Source organism: Trachypithecus francoisi, unplaced genomic scaffold (assembly GCF_009764315.1).
Source record: "Trachypithecus francoisi isolate TF-2019V2 unplaced genomic scaffold, Tfra_2.0 Lachesis_group6, whole genome shotgun sequence".
NCBI lineage: Eukaryota > Metazoa > Chordata > Mammalia > Primates > Cercopithecidae > Trachypithecus > Trachypithecus francoisi.
The window spans coordinates 121,749,858-121,764,228 of record NW_022681471.1 but is presented as its reverse complement, the minus strand read 5'-3'; the positions used below and the strand labels follow the sequence as shown (position 1 = coordinate 121,764,228).

Below are 14,371 nucleotides of genomic sequence, written 5' to 3'. Positions count from 1 at the left end.
TCTCTTCCCCACTGCAAGACCCTGTTGCAGTGGTCCCTATGTCTACCTCAATGGTCCTGAATAAAGTCTTCCTTACCATGCTTTAACAAGTGACAAGTGTCATTAAATAATTTCTTTTTCTTTCTTTTTTTTTTAGACAAAGTCTTGCTCTGTCACTAGGCTGGGGTGCAGGGCACGATCTCAGCTCACTGCAACCTCCGCCTCCGGGTTCAAGCGATTCTCTGCCTCAGCCTCCCAAGTAGCTGGGATTACAGGCACCTGCCACCACGCCCGGCTAATTTTTTGTATTTTTAGTAGAGACGGGGTTTCACCGTGTTAGCCAGGATGGTCTCCATCTCCTGACCTCGTGATCCGCCTGCCTCAGCCTCCCAAAGTGCTGAGGTTACAGGCGTGAGCCACCACGCCCAGCCAAATAATTTTTTCTTCAACAAGGTATTATATAATTCTTAAGTGAAAATTGCATTACAATTTACGATAGCAAATATTTTAGCCCTGTAATAGACAGCAAGATAAAAGTAACCCCTGACAGCTCTGAGCTGACCCGGCAGTCACAGCTGGGCCTTGGTGCTCCATGGAACATAAATACTTCACAGAACACCATGAGACGTGGCCACTCTTTGACCGGATGGATCAAGACAAAAACAAGACTCCTTTGTAACCACGTGGGAATGCTGAAAAATTACAAACATTGTCCAAACCACAAAAACGACCAAACATCCCCTATCCCAGTTAATGAGTTACTGGTCTTGTCTCCCCTCCTTTTAGGTAAGTTAGTGAGTCACTGGTCTTGTCTCCCCTCCTTTTAGGTAAGATTTATTATGATACTTAATCATACAATTGCCCTCCTTTCTGTCAGCACCCAGTCCAGAGTATTGGATTGGATAATCTGCTTCCCTGACCTTTCCCCAAATTACCTGGAGTAAGGCATCAGCATAGGAGGCTGTCACATTCGTTCAACCATCACTGTGCTTTTACTGGCCCTTTGCAGGCAAAGAATGAGAATGTGCACAGATGAGAAGTACAGGATGCACATGACCACTCAATTAACATTTACTACTTTCATATCAACTGATGCATGCTAGGATGCTAAAAACACTTTTTGAATTAATTACTGCGTTAAATAGATTCACATTTATGTCTACGGTTATGTGAACATCTAGCTGAGCACTGTCTTGACTGTCCTGAGTAGAAGTAGAAAAGATAAGTTGTAAAGTAGGTCGACAAACTTTGCTGCTAAAAAACGAAAGTGCAGTTTCTTTCTTTCGGGCCGGGGCGGGGCCATAGCTCCTCCTCCATGAAGCCGGGCCAGCCCAGTCCCACGGCCGCCGCCTTTCGCTCTACGCAGGCGCCATTTGCCTAGCGCGCATGCGCTGGGTCCCAGGACCACGTGCGCCAGCCTGTGGGCTTGGATTGGCTAAGCCTTGAAGTTGTCCCAGTCCCGGTGACCGGAAGTTCTCCGTGGACGCTGGGCGGCTGAAAGCTCCGGAACTGCGCCTGCGCTTTTCAGTGAGTCATGCTGCAGGTTTGCCAGGGCCTGTGTCCCGCAGAAAGGCGAGCCCTTGTTCCCAGCGGAAGCCCACCCCGGCTCGCGGCGGCTTTCCGGTGCGCCCTGGGGGCGTAGGTCCAAAGGTGCTCGCACCCCCACCCCTTCCTCTCCGACTGCCGAGGTCGCCAGAGTGGGCTGAACCCTCGGGACTGCCGCTGCTTGTGTGCTGGGTGCCGGGCCGTCATCCCAAGATGATTAGCGGCAGGCTTTGCAGGTTGCTCGACCCCACCCACCGGAACTCGAACCCGGGCTAGACCGGGCTGTTGAGCTGGTTTCTTCCCCTCGCTGCACCTTTACTAGGGGTCACCATTAAGGGAAAGAGCCCTAGCGCAGTACTGAGTAGCAGTTCAGTAACCGCTACACCACTGCCAACATTTGGCATCATTTCTCTCCATAGAGGGCGGGGCTCCCTGTGAAGCTGGGGAGCTGTAAGTGGGTTAGGGCTAGAAAGTTACACTTTCTCTTTAGGCTTTAAAGAGATCTAAAGATCTGAACAGATCTAGGTTATTATTGACTTTTTACCAACTTCTGGAAACATTGTTCCAGAACTTTCCTCTCGTTCTTCTCAGGGTTTAGGCCATTTTTGTGCAGATGTGTGCACCTTGCTTACTATAATATTAGCTAATCTTTATAAGTTTTTATATGGATCCAATACCATATTTTGTGCCTACTTTTCCTGGCACTGTATAAACTTTTTGGTATAGGTATGCATCTAAGCATTATCCATATTAGCATCAGTTCTAGAACCGTGGTGTTCAATAATGATAGCCATTAGTTACATAAGGCTTGAGCACTTGAAATGTGGCTTGTCCGAATTGAGATGTGCTATAAGTGTAAGACACAGTGAAGTTTGGAAAATTAGCATGAAAAAGAATGTAAAATATCTCAATTTGTTGATATTAATCACGTGTTGAAATGGCTATTCTGGATACACTGGGTTAAATAAAATGTATAATTTCAATTTTTATTTATTTATTTATTTATTTTTATTTTATTTTTTTTTTGAGACGGAGTCTTGCTCTGCCGCCCAGGCTGGAGTGCAGTGGCCGGATCTCAGCTCACTGCAAGCTCTGCCTCCCGGGTTCACGCCATTCTCCTGTCTCAGCCTCCCGAGTAGCTGGGACTACAGGCGCCCGCCACCTCGCCCGGCTAGTTTTTTGTACTTTTTTAGTAGAGACGGGTTTCACCGTATTAGCCAGGATGGTCTCGATCTCCTGACCTCGTGATCCGCCCGTCTCGGCCTCCCAAAGTGCTGGGATTACAGGCTTGAGCCACCGCTCCCGGCCTCAATTTTATTTTTTAACATGACTACTGGAAAATTTTAAATCATATTTGTGGTTTACATGTTATATTTATGTTGCACAGCCCTGCTCTAGAAAAGGGTCAACAAACTATGACCTGCAGCCAAATCCAGCCTGCCTGTTTTTGTAAACAAGTGTTACCAGAACAAGATCATGCCTATCCTTTTATGTTATTTTCTGTATCTGCAGTTGCTGCTACAAGAGCAGCAGAGTTGAGTAGTCCATAGAGATTGTATGGCCTACAAAGCCTAAAATATGTACCTTCTGATCTTTAACAGAAAAAGTGTGCTGACCCCCTGCTCTAGAACAATCCCTGGTTTGGTAGATATTTTTAAGCCTTTTAATTGTAGACTCATATCCTATTATTCACACTTACTGTGTGACAGCCATAGTTCAAAGCACTTTATCAAGACTTCCATTTAATTCTCATTAATCCTAGGATGTTGGATTTCTCCCATTTTGTAGATGAGGAAATTGAGGCACAGAATGGTCAGGAAACTTACCCAATTTGCTCAGCACCCCTCAATTCTAGGAACTGGACCTGCTTGACCTTCTTTATGCAAATGTTTTGACCCCTCAAACCCACTTGATTAGCCCACAGTGGGCACCATGGTTCTGGTTGTTGTTGTTGTTTTGTTTTGTTTTTTTTAACAAGATTTATTTGAACTAGATTTTTTTGAATTATTTTTTTGAACTAGAATCGAGATGGACTTGGTCTCCTATGGAAGAAGCCAAGGGGCACTGGGCTGAGGTGCAATTAGTACAAGCAAGCTGTGTGTAGTGAAAAGAAATGAAGCTCACAAGCAGAGAAGAGAGAGAGCATCCTAGATGGTCATCACTCATTTAACAACAACAAAAATGTGTTAAGTAATAGTAAGCACTGGCTGGGTGTTTGCTAGGTGTGTATAGGTGAATAAAACATGTGGATCTTCTCTTATGGTCTTGTGGGGAAGGCAGTAAAAACATTTTTTTAAATGTGATGAACACCATGAAAAAAAACCATGCAAATTATTTACTGTTTTAGCAGGTTTCCTCACCTGTAAGATGAAAATAAGCCATTATCTGTATTTCAGGAATATTGTGAGGATTGAGATGACAGGAGAGTGTATGTCCCAGAGAGTTGCTCAATAAATATATGTTGCCTTCCACTGTGAAGAGGTAAGTGAGGGGGTGAGTATCAGGAATTGTGTGCATTATGACATTTAAAATATTACAGTTGTCATTTGTAATTTGTGGAGAAAGTTGTCAGCTGTATTGTTCACAGTAGGTGTTTCAAATATTTTCTGACTGAATGAGACTCATCTAGAAAAAGCCAAAGTCAGAGTTGTCTGCATTCAGTCCAGGAGCAGAACCAGAACTGTCTTTGGGGCTGATGGCAGCCTAACTGGGAGGTCCTGCTGGGGTGTGGAGGAGGGTTGTATGCCTGTGTGTGGTTTAAATCAGAGTCACCCTGGAGAGCTGAGCCAATATGCAGGCCCTACTCTCAGAGATCCTAATTCATCCTATCTGGAGTGAGGCCCTGCCGTTGTTTGTTTTTGTTTTTTGTTGTTTAATTTCCCCAGATGATTCTAATGTGCAATCAGGGTTGAGAACCACTAATGGTGGGAGATCAGCCAGGCTCAGGATGCTGCTTGAGCAAAGGCACAGAGCTGTGCCCATCAGTGGTTGAGAGTAGTCAAGAGGGAGGCCTGCTAGGGCTCTTTTTGCCACTGGCCAAGGAGCTTTGGCTCCATCATGAAAGCAAGGGGAAACCTCTGAAGGGCTTTAAGCAGGAAAATGAGGGAATATCTTGCTGAGATCTGTACTAGAGGATGATCCCTCTAACAAAGTGCCAGACTCATAGTTGGGCCTTGTGAGTGCCAGAAGTAGAGTGAAGGCAGTGAAGAAGCAAATTATAGCTGTCCAGATGATGGAGAGCCCAGATAGGGTTTGGTACCACCCTGTGTGTATTTCCTCTAGCAACCAATGTCTGTCCATGTTGAAATACCACATGTGTTGTAACTGGCCAGTTTCTTGTCAGTATTCCTCTCACTAGGCTATCAGCTCCTTCAAGGCAGAGACTATCTCTTTAGGCTCAGCATCTAGCATGTACTCTATCCCTAATATATATTTATTGAATGAACTGTGTAGAACTAAGCTGGACATATGCCTTACTTTGTTTTTTTATAGCAATTGTCAGAATTTTATATCTCAGTGGCTTCCATGTTATACCCTCCTAGGGCAATAAATCCTTTATATGTACATGATAGTCCCACAGAGGACTAGAAAGTTTGACTGGATTTAAATGCTATTAAAAATGTGGAAGGGAATGGAAACAATATAGTGGGTCCTCAAAAAATTAAAACTAGAATTACCATATAATCCAGCAATTCCGTTTTTGAGTATATACTCAGAAGAATTGAAAGCAGGGTGTCAAAGAGAGATTGGTATACCAGGGCTCACAGCAGTATTATTCACAATAGCCAAAAGCTAGAAGTAACCCAAGTATCCGTCGACATTTGAATGGATAAACAAAATGTGTTATATATAGACAATGGATATTATTCATTCTTTTTTTTTTTTTTTTTTTTTTTGTTGAGACGGAGTTTCGCTCTGTCGCCCAGGCTGGAGTGCAGTGGCCGGATCTCAGCTCACTGCAAGCTCCGCCTCCCGGGTTTACGCCATTCTCCTGCCTCAGCCTCCCGAGTAGCTGGGACTACAGGCGCCCGCCACCTCGCCCGGCTAGTTTTCTGTATTTTTTTAGTAGAGACGGGGTTCACCGTGTTAGCCAGGGTGGTCTTGATCTCCTGACCTCGTGATCCGCCCGTCTCGGCCTCCCAAAGTGCTGGGATTACAGGCTTGAGCCACCGCGCCCGGCCTATTCATTCTTAAAAAGGAAGGAAGTTCTGACACATGCTACAACATGGATGAACCTTGAGGAGATTATGCTAAGTGAAATAAGCAAGTCACAAAAAGAGAAATACTGTATGATTCCACTCACATGAAGTACCTAGAGTAGTCTCATCCATAGAGACAGAAAGTCGAGTGGTGATTGCCAGGGACTGGAGGGAGGGAAGAATGAGGAGTTGTTTAATGGGTGCAGAGTTTTCAGTTTGGGAGGATGAAAAGAGTGCTGGACATAAGCATCTTGGTGGCAGGGACTGTGTCTTTTCAAAAATCCATGGGCTCTGTTTTATAGCACTTGATATTAAATAATCACCACTGAACATACACCAGCTAAGAACACTGAAGTGATTACGGAGAGAATTCTTGCAATCTTCCCAGACACCATCTGACAACTGACATAAAACATAATGACCTTTTAGTAATTCTACTTCTCTTCTCTCTTTTTTTTTTTTTTGAGGTGGAGTCTCGCTCTGTTGTCCAGGCTGGAGTGCAGTGGCGCGATCTCGGCTCACTGCAAGCTCCACCTCCCGGGTTCACGCCATTCTCCTGCCTCAGCCTCCCGAGTAGCTGGGAGCACAGGCGCCCGCCACCACGTCCAGCTAATTTTTTTTTGTATTTTTAGTAGAGACAGGGTTTCACCATGTTAGTCAGGATGGTCTCGATCTCCTGATCTTGTGATCCACCCATCTCAGCCTCCCAAAGTGCTGGGATTACAGGCATGAGCCACCGCGCCCGGTCTAGTAATTCTACTTCTGTGAATTCACTTTAAGGAAATGAAAGATGTGGAGACCGCATATGTAAGAATTTTCTTCAAACTTAGAGGAGAAACTGGAAGGCCCTCAAATAGGAGAATGGTTAAAAACTATTGCAAACTCCTAGTATGATCCAATAACATAGCCATTTAAAAATCATGTTTTTAGAGAATATTTAATGATGTGGAAAAATAGTCCTAAAGCTAAGTGAAAAAAAAAATCAAGATGTAAAACTATATAAAAGATTAAACAGAGTTATATAATTCAGCAGATTCAAGATAATGAAAACATATGTCCATGCAAAAACTTGTACACAGGCCAGGCATGGTGGCACATGCCTATAATCCCAGCACTTTGGGAGGCCAAGGCAGGTGGATCACCTGAGGTCAGGAGTTTGAGATCAGCCTGGCCAACATGATGAAACCCTGTCTCTATTAAAAATACAAAAAATTAGCTGGGCGTGGTGGCGGTCGCCTGTAGTCCCGGCTACTCAGGAGGCTGAGGCAGAAGAATGGCGTGAACCCAGGAGGTGGAGCTCGCAGTGAGCCGAGATCGTGCCATTGCACTCCAACCTGGGTGACAGAGCAAGACTCAGTCTCAAAAAAAAGACATATGAAAAGACTGAAGATAATACACAAAATTTTAAAGAGGGCATTTTCTGAATGGTAAGATTTTAAGTAATTTCATTGTTTTTTACTCTTTTCTGTAGTTTCTATGATAAGCATGCATTGTTTTCATAATCAGAAAAGTTATTCGTCTAATATAATTTCATGATAAACTACACATTTGAGATATACCTACTGAAAAATGGTATGAGCAATGAATCAATCACCTATCCACCTTCCCTCTGAAATGTGAATATCATCTCAAGAGTGGCTATATCACCTGTGGCTTTGCATTCAGATGAGCATTCATAATTGTCTCAAATCGATTACTGCATCTCAAACAGGTGCATCTCCCCTCAAACTTTATCCCCAAATATTAAGAGTTAAGTACCTTTAGATAACCAGGATTCTGAGTCCTACATTTTTAACCACCAGAGGGAGCTGGAATGTAGAAAACCCGGGGCAGTCAGTTTTGTTTTGTTTTGTTTTAAAGTTAGTTTCACAAAGGGCCATCAATTCAGGATCTTCCGTAATTTTCCTAATTATCGTGAACCAGTACTTAAAGGATAATTCTTTTTTGCCTTTTTAAAATTCCACTTTTAAAGACTGCAAACAGTAAAAAAGGTCTTCCTAAGAATCAAACTCTCAATGAACAATAGGCAAGACAGCACAGAAAAATAAAAATATTCACACCTGCTATTGGCGAACATTTCTCTCGGAATTGTCTGCTTCAGATCTTGAAGTCACGCAGTTGTGTCACAGTGATAAAGTTTCAAGCTGTTCAATATACTTGAGCCCTCCCCGACGCGTTGAAAAGTTTCCTAACAAAGAGGAACATTCACTGTGCCTGCATTCTATATGCATTACTATTGAAGAAATCAAGGATGGAGGTTTGCTAGGCATTGAGAAAGATGGTTAATAAGAGGTGGGCCTACAGCGCCCAAAAGGAAGTTAAGCAATATTTGACTCAGTTCAGAATTTCTCAACTGAAGGTCTGACTGAGTTTCAAGGTGATTCTTTTTTTTTTTTTTTTTTTTTTTTTGAGGCGGAGTCTCGCTCTGTCGCCCGGGCTGGACTGCAGTGGCCAGATCTCAGCTCACTGCCAGCTCCGCCTCCCGGGTTTACACCATTCTCCTGCCTCAGCCTCCCAAGTAGCTGGGACTACAGGCGCCCGCCACCTCGCCCGACGAGATTTTTGTATTTTTCAGTAGAGACGGGGTTTCACCGTCTTAGCCAGGATGGTGTCGATCTGCTGACCTCATGATCCGCCCGTCTCGGCCTCCCAAAGTGCTGGGATTACAGGCTTGAGCCACCGCGCCCGGCCTCAAGGTGATTCTTAAAGGGAATTGTAATTATAGCTTCGGGGTTTCAGTGGAGTGAAAGCAGTAATTTGTCTTACCGGCAAAAGTTAATGTATTTATGTATAAACAACCAAAAAGCACTTTGCTCTTCATTTTATATGTTCTTTTATTGACCTTTATATTTCTTTAAAAATTTTAAATTGTGATAAAATATACAAAACATAAATTAACTGTCTTAAGCTCCCCCCCCTTTTTTTTTGACAGAGTCTTGCTCTGTCGCCAGGTTGAAGTGCAGTGGCATGATCTCAGCTTACCGTAACCTCCGCCTCCCGAGTTCAAGCAATTCTCCTGCCACAGCCTTCCGAGTAGCTGGGACTACAGGCATGCACCACCACGCCCAGCTAACTTTTTGTATTTTTAGTAGAGATGAGGTTTCACTGTGTTGGCCAGGATGGGCTCGATCTCTTGACCTCGTGATCCACTCGCCTTGGCCTCCCAAAGTGCCGGGATTGCAGGTGTGAGCCACCATGGCCAGCCTGTCTTAAGCCCTTTTAAGTATACAGTTCAGTAGTGTTAAGTACATTCTCATTCCAGAGGGAAAGTAGGTAGAAGGTGATTGACTCATTGCTCATACCATTTTTCAGTAGGTAGATCTTAAATGTATGTAGTTTATCACGAAATTACATTAGACCAATAACTTTTCTGATTATGAAAACAATACACGCTCATCACAGAAAATACAGAAGAGGAAAAGAACAAATGAAAATTACCTAAAATCTTACCATTCAGAAAATGCCCCTCTTTAAAATTTTGTGTAACTCTTTTCAGTCTTTTCACATGTAATTCTTAAATAAAATTTGGATGAGATTCTATTTTTAAATAACATCTTTATTCAGATGTAGTTCACACATCATACAATTCACCTAAAGTGTACAATTCAGCGTTTTTTAGTATACTCAGTTGTATAACCCATCACCACAAATAAATCAACTTTTAGAAGATTTATTTGTGCCACCACTCCCCAAGAAAATCCCTGAACTTTATCATCTGCTCTTCCTTCTTCACCCTGCTGCCCTTCTGCCCCACCCTACCTAGTCAACAACTAATCTATTTTCTGTCTCTATAGATTTGCCTGTTTTGGACATTTCATGTAAATAAAATCATGCAATATGTGGTCTTTTCTCTCTGGCTTCTTCCGCTTAGCATAATGTTTTCAAGGTTCATCCATGTTGTAACCTGTATCAATACTTCATTCCTTTTCATGGCAGAATAATATTCTTTTGTGTGGATAAATCACATTTTATTTATCCATTCATCAGTTGATAGACATTTCGATTATTTCCCATTTTTGGCTATTGTGAATAATACTGCTATGAACATTTGTGTACAAGTTTTTGCATGGACATATGTTTTCATTTCTCTTGGATCTGCTGGGTCATGATAACTGGTTTATTTCTTTATTTTATTTTATTTTTTTAGACAAACTCCTGCTGTGTCGCCCAGGCTGGAGTACAGTGGCACGATCTTGGCTCACTGCAAACTCCGCCTCCCAGGTTCATGCCATTCTCCTGCTTCAACCTCCCAAGTAGCTAGGACTACAGGTGCCTGCCACCACTCCCAGCTAATTTTTTGTATTTTTAGTAGAGACGGGGTTTCACCATGTTAGCCAGGATGGTCTCAATCTCCTGACCTCGTGATCTGGCCTCCCAAGGTGCTGGGATTACAGGCGTGAGCCACCACGCCCAGCCCATATGATAACTGTTTAATCTTTTATATAGTTTTACATCTTGATTGTTTTTCACCTAACTTTATAACCATTTTTCTATGTCATTAAATATCTAAATACATGATTTTTAAATGGTTATATTATTGTATCTAAGGAGTGTGCCATATTTTTAACCATTCTCCATTTAACCATTTGAGGTCCTTCCAATTTCTCCTTAGAAAAAAATTCTTACATATGCGGTCTCTACATCTCTCATTTCCTTAAAGTAAATGTATGGAAGTAGAATTACTAAAAGGTCATTATGTTTTATGTCACTTGTCAGATGGTGTCTGGAAGATTGCGTGAATTCTCTCTCTAAACACTTCAGTGTTCTTAGCCTGTGTATGTTCAGTGGTGATTATTTAATATCAAGTGCTATAAAACAGAGCCCATGGATTTTTGAAAAGACACAGTCCCTGCCATCAAGATGCTTATGTTCAATCTAGACCAGACAGATAAATATAGATCCAAGGGTATTTTATAGACAAGATTATGTACATTATGTGGAGGGAAAAAGGTAGACTGCTTAGATAAAGTAAACGTTTGCCTGCCTAGGATGAGATTCACACAGACATAATCATTGAGCAACTTTTTACACTTAAAAGTTTTTTAAAAATTAACAAAACCAAAATGTAGGAACCAGTTAGTCTAAAGTCATAAATCATCTGGATCATTGAATCTGAACCTTTCGCTTGTTCAGGAGACTCCTGAGGCAGCACAGTGTAGCCTGTTGGCTTTTGGGACCCACAGACGTAGTTCTAGCTGCTTTTCAACCTGTGCTGTCTCAAACAGTTTCTTTAGATTGCTTGAGACATTAGCAAACCCTTTCTGTCTTGTTTCTTACTCTTTTATATTCAGAAGAGTACCACTTTAAAGATTATGAAATGAACAAGTAGTTGAATTATATAGCTGACTCGGGAAAAATTGTCTAGCACTGTTCAGCATTGCCATATTGATGCTGACACTGGCATGATTTCATCTCCAGGATGACCATCGGATTCCACCCAAATGGATTGACTGCTCTAGAAAGATCATTGATTTGTAAAATTGGAGATGGAAAAGCTATAGCAGATCCCCTGGCAAGCCTCTTAAGCAGATGTTATGTAGAGGCTCTGCAATACTGTTTGTTTGTTTTTCACTAGTAGGAATTAAACTCTTGAGAGTAAACCATACCACCTTAAAGACTCCATTTTCTAGTGTGTGACATACATTTGTATTACATGACTCCTTCAGAAAACATGCCTAGGTAACTGACAGAAACTGCTATTTTTGTATCCAGAAGCTGCCACTAGCAAAGGCAAACTTAAGAAAACTGAAACCTCTTTTTTCTTTGCAGCTGTAAAGATGTCTGACAAGAACCAGATAGCTGCCAGAGCCTCCCTTATTGAGCAACTGATGTCCAAAAGGAATTTTGAGGATCTTGGCAACCACCTTACTGAGCTAGAAATAATTTATGTGACTAAGGAGCATCTCCAGGAGACAGATGTGGTCAGAGCTGTGTACAGAGTCCTCAAAAACTGCCCCTCTGTGGCTTTGAAAAACAAAGCCAAGTGTTTGCTGTCAAAGTGGAAAGCTGTTTATAAAGAGACTCACTCCAAAGCTAGGAACAGCCCTAAATTATTTCCTGTGAGGGATAATGAAGAAAATTCAGGACCTTCTCATGACCCAAGTCAGGATGAGACACTGGGCATCTGCAGCTCGAATTCTCTATCTTCCCAAAATGTTGCAAAACTCAGTGAAATGATTGTGCCTGAAAATAGAGTCATTCAATTGAAACCTAAGAAAGAGCATTTTGGGGATGGTGGCCCTGAATCCACTGGTAAGAGATTGAGTGAGTTGCTGGATCCCACAACACCCATGAGAACTAAATGCATAGAGCTTCTTTACACAGCTTTAACTAGTTCTTCCGCAGATCAACCCAAAGCTGATTTGTGGCAAAACTTTGCAAGAGAAATTGAAGAGCATGTTTTTACCCTTTATTCAAAGAATATCAAAAAATATAAAACTTGCATCAGAAGCAAAGTTGCCAATTTGAAGAACCCCAAAAATTCTCACTTACAGCAAAACTTGCTCTCTGGTACCATGTCTCCACGAGAATTTGCTGAAATGACTGTCATGGAGATGGCAAACAAGGAACTGAAGCAGTTGAGAGCCTCCTACACGGAATCTTGTATCCAGGAACATTACCTTCCCCAAGTAATTGATGGCACACAGACAAATAAAATAAAATGCAGACGCTGTGAGAAATACAATTGCAAAGTCACTGTAATTGACAGAGGAACACTTTTCCTTCCCAGCTGGGTGCGGAATTCAAACCCAGATGAACAAATGATGACTTACGTAATTTGTAACGAATGTGGGGAGCAGTGGTACCACAGCAAGTGGGTGTGCTTTTAACTGTAAATGAGTGTTCTCTTAACAGATAACCTGAGTGATTGATACCTTTTATTTGTACAACCCTTTTGTGCTTTTAAAAATCTTGTACACACTACTCTCTAAAACAGAAGAAGGAGGAAAGAAAGTTGTTCCTGAAGCTGACACTACCATCCCTAAAAGTTACAGTTTGGGGAGAGGGAGTGGATGACTATTTGTATTGTGTCTTGTGGCCATTTAATACCTTACTGTAGACAGAGTGTGGGTGAGAACAGCCCAGCATAAACTGGGAGCCCGTGGGAAATGCATCCTAGGCCTCACACCATTGAATCCGAATCTGCATTTTGGCAGGATCCCCAGGTAATCTTCCAGGATGGGATAGTTTGAGAAGAGCTGCTTTAGCAGTAGGCCTGTGGCTCTCAGCAGTGACTGCATATTAGAGTCATCTGGGAAGCTTTGAAAACCCACTGATGCTGAGACCCCACCCTAGAACAATTCAGTTGGAACCTATGAGATGGGACTCAGGCATCAACATTTCTTTTTCATTCCTCAAGTTATTTTAAGATGCAGTCAGAGTTGAGAACTACTCAGAAATAGGCTCTCATTTGATCCTTTTTACAGCTCTAAGACAAAAGTGTTATTCCAGGCACTTCATGAATGAGGAAACAGGTCCACAGAGGTGTGGTGACATGCCCAAGTGACACAACCATAAATAGTACCAATTCAGACAGATCCCAGATTTTCTTCCTCCAGACTCACTGAGACTGGCTCAATATCGACTTCTGAGAAATGTATTCCTGGAGGTCAGGGATGAAATGAAGAATGTGTTTAGACTCCAACACTGGGTGACTAGATCTTCATTCTTTTCCCCTCTCTTTTCCCATTTACAGGTCTCCCTTCAACCACAAAAGTCACCCTGGAACTCATCCCACAGTTAGAATTTTGTTTGGAACCCTCTTGCTTAGTTGAAGGAGTTGTTTTTTTGTTTGTTTGTTTGTTTTGTTTTTGTTTGTTTTCCCTGTAAACAGGTTTTTGGGGATATATAAACTCTAGGATGCTTAGTTTCTGATGTCAGGAGTCTTCATGTTCTCAAGGACAAGTGTCCTTGAGATGGACATTAATGGTCATTAGTCTGTCAGAGGAAGCCCACCGCCTTAGCCTTTGAATGTAGAAACAGGCAAGCATTTATCTAATAAATGAATTGAAGACAAAATTACCTCTTTGAGGCCTTTGCAAACAGTGTTTAACCAGTTTATATAATTGTTTGAATACAACAAGCCTTCTATGTGATTATGGCTGATTTTTTTTCCTTAAAAAGCTCATAGAATGTTCATTGTTTTATAGTTTTAAAAAGTTTACTTTGGCGGTCTCTGCAAACCTACACATTTCACTTTTTCACCAGTTTTTTTCTCCTAACTCTCTTCCTTTGTTGGAGCTCTGAAGGCCTAACTGTATGTACACTTTACCTGCCTGACAGAATTCTCCAAAACATGCATAAAAGTAAAATACGGTCGTATTTTCAAATAATTTGGAAGAGTCGGTTCAATGCCATCAAGTGTGAAATCTATTTTGATATACTTTCTCCCCGTGTCTTCCCAAGGCTGCTTTTTGTAATGTAACATGTTTAGTTCTTAACTTGCAAGGTCATCTAAAACTTAAAGTTTCACAAAGTGTGGTTTCATATGACTTGGAATGATCTGCAAAACTATTAAGTGGTTACGAAAGAGCACAGCACATAAAAACCAAATTTGATTAGTTCAAGTCAGTGTTTATGTTTTGCTTTGGGGGTTTGTGTATATGTGTGTAGTTTTTATTTATATTGGAATTTGGTAAACTAAATGT

General features: G+C 41.9%; 1 protein-coding gene across 5 annotated transcripts; it reads left to right on the top strand.

Moving 5' to 3' along the window:
* The first annotated feature begins 1,321 nt into the window (after positions 1-1,321).
* Positions 1,322-13,745, top strand: TCEANC (transcription elongation factor A N-terminal and central domain containing). 5 transcript variants are annotated; one of them, XM_033201427.1, is made up of 3 exons: positions 1,322-1,506; positions 3,921-4,017; positions 11,493-13,745. In XM_033201427.1, exon 3 carries the CDS (start codon positions 11,501-11,503, stop codon positions 12,551-12,553), a length of 1,053 nt encoding a protein of 350 aa, XP_033057318.1. In that variant the 5' UTR covers positions 1,322-1,506; positions 3,921-4,017; positions 11,493-11,500; the 3' UTR covers positions 12,554-13,745. The 5 variants fall into 5 exon arrangements, with proteins under 5 accessions (XP_033057318.1, XP_033057317.1, XP_033057315.1 ...); XM_033201426.1 differs by having other exon boundaries at positions 1,322-1,629; XM_033201424.1 differs by having other exon boundaries at positions 1,328-1,506; positions 3,921-4,005.
* The last annotated feature ends 626 nt before the right edge of the window (positions 13,746-14,371 follow it).

What these genes read in the sequence shown, in the direction of transcription:
- TCEANC (XM_033201427.1), top strand. Translation starts at nt 11,501, where the DNA reads ATGTCTGACAAGAACCAGATAGCTGCCAGAGCCTCCCTTATTGAGCAA.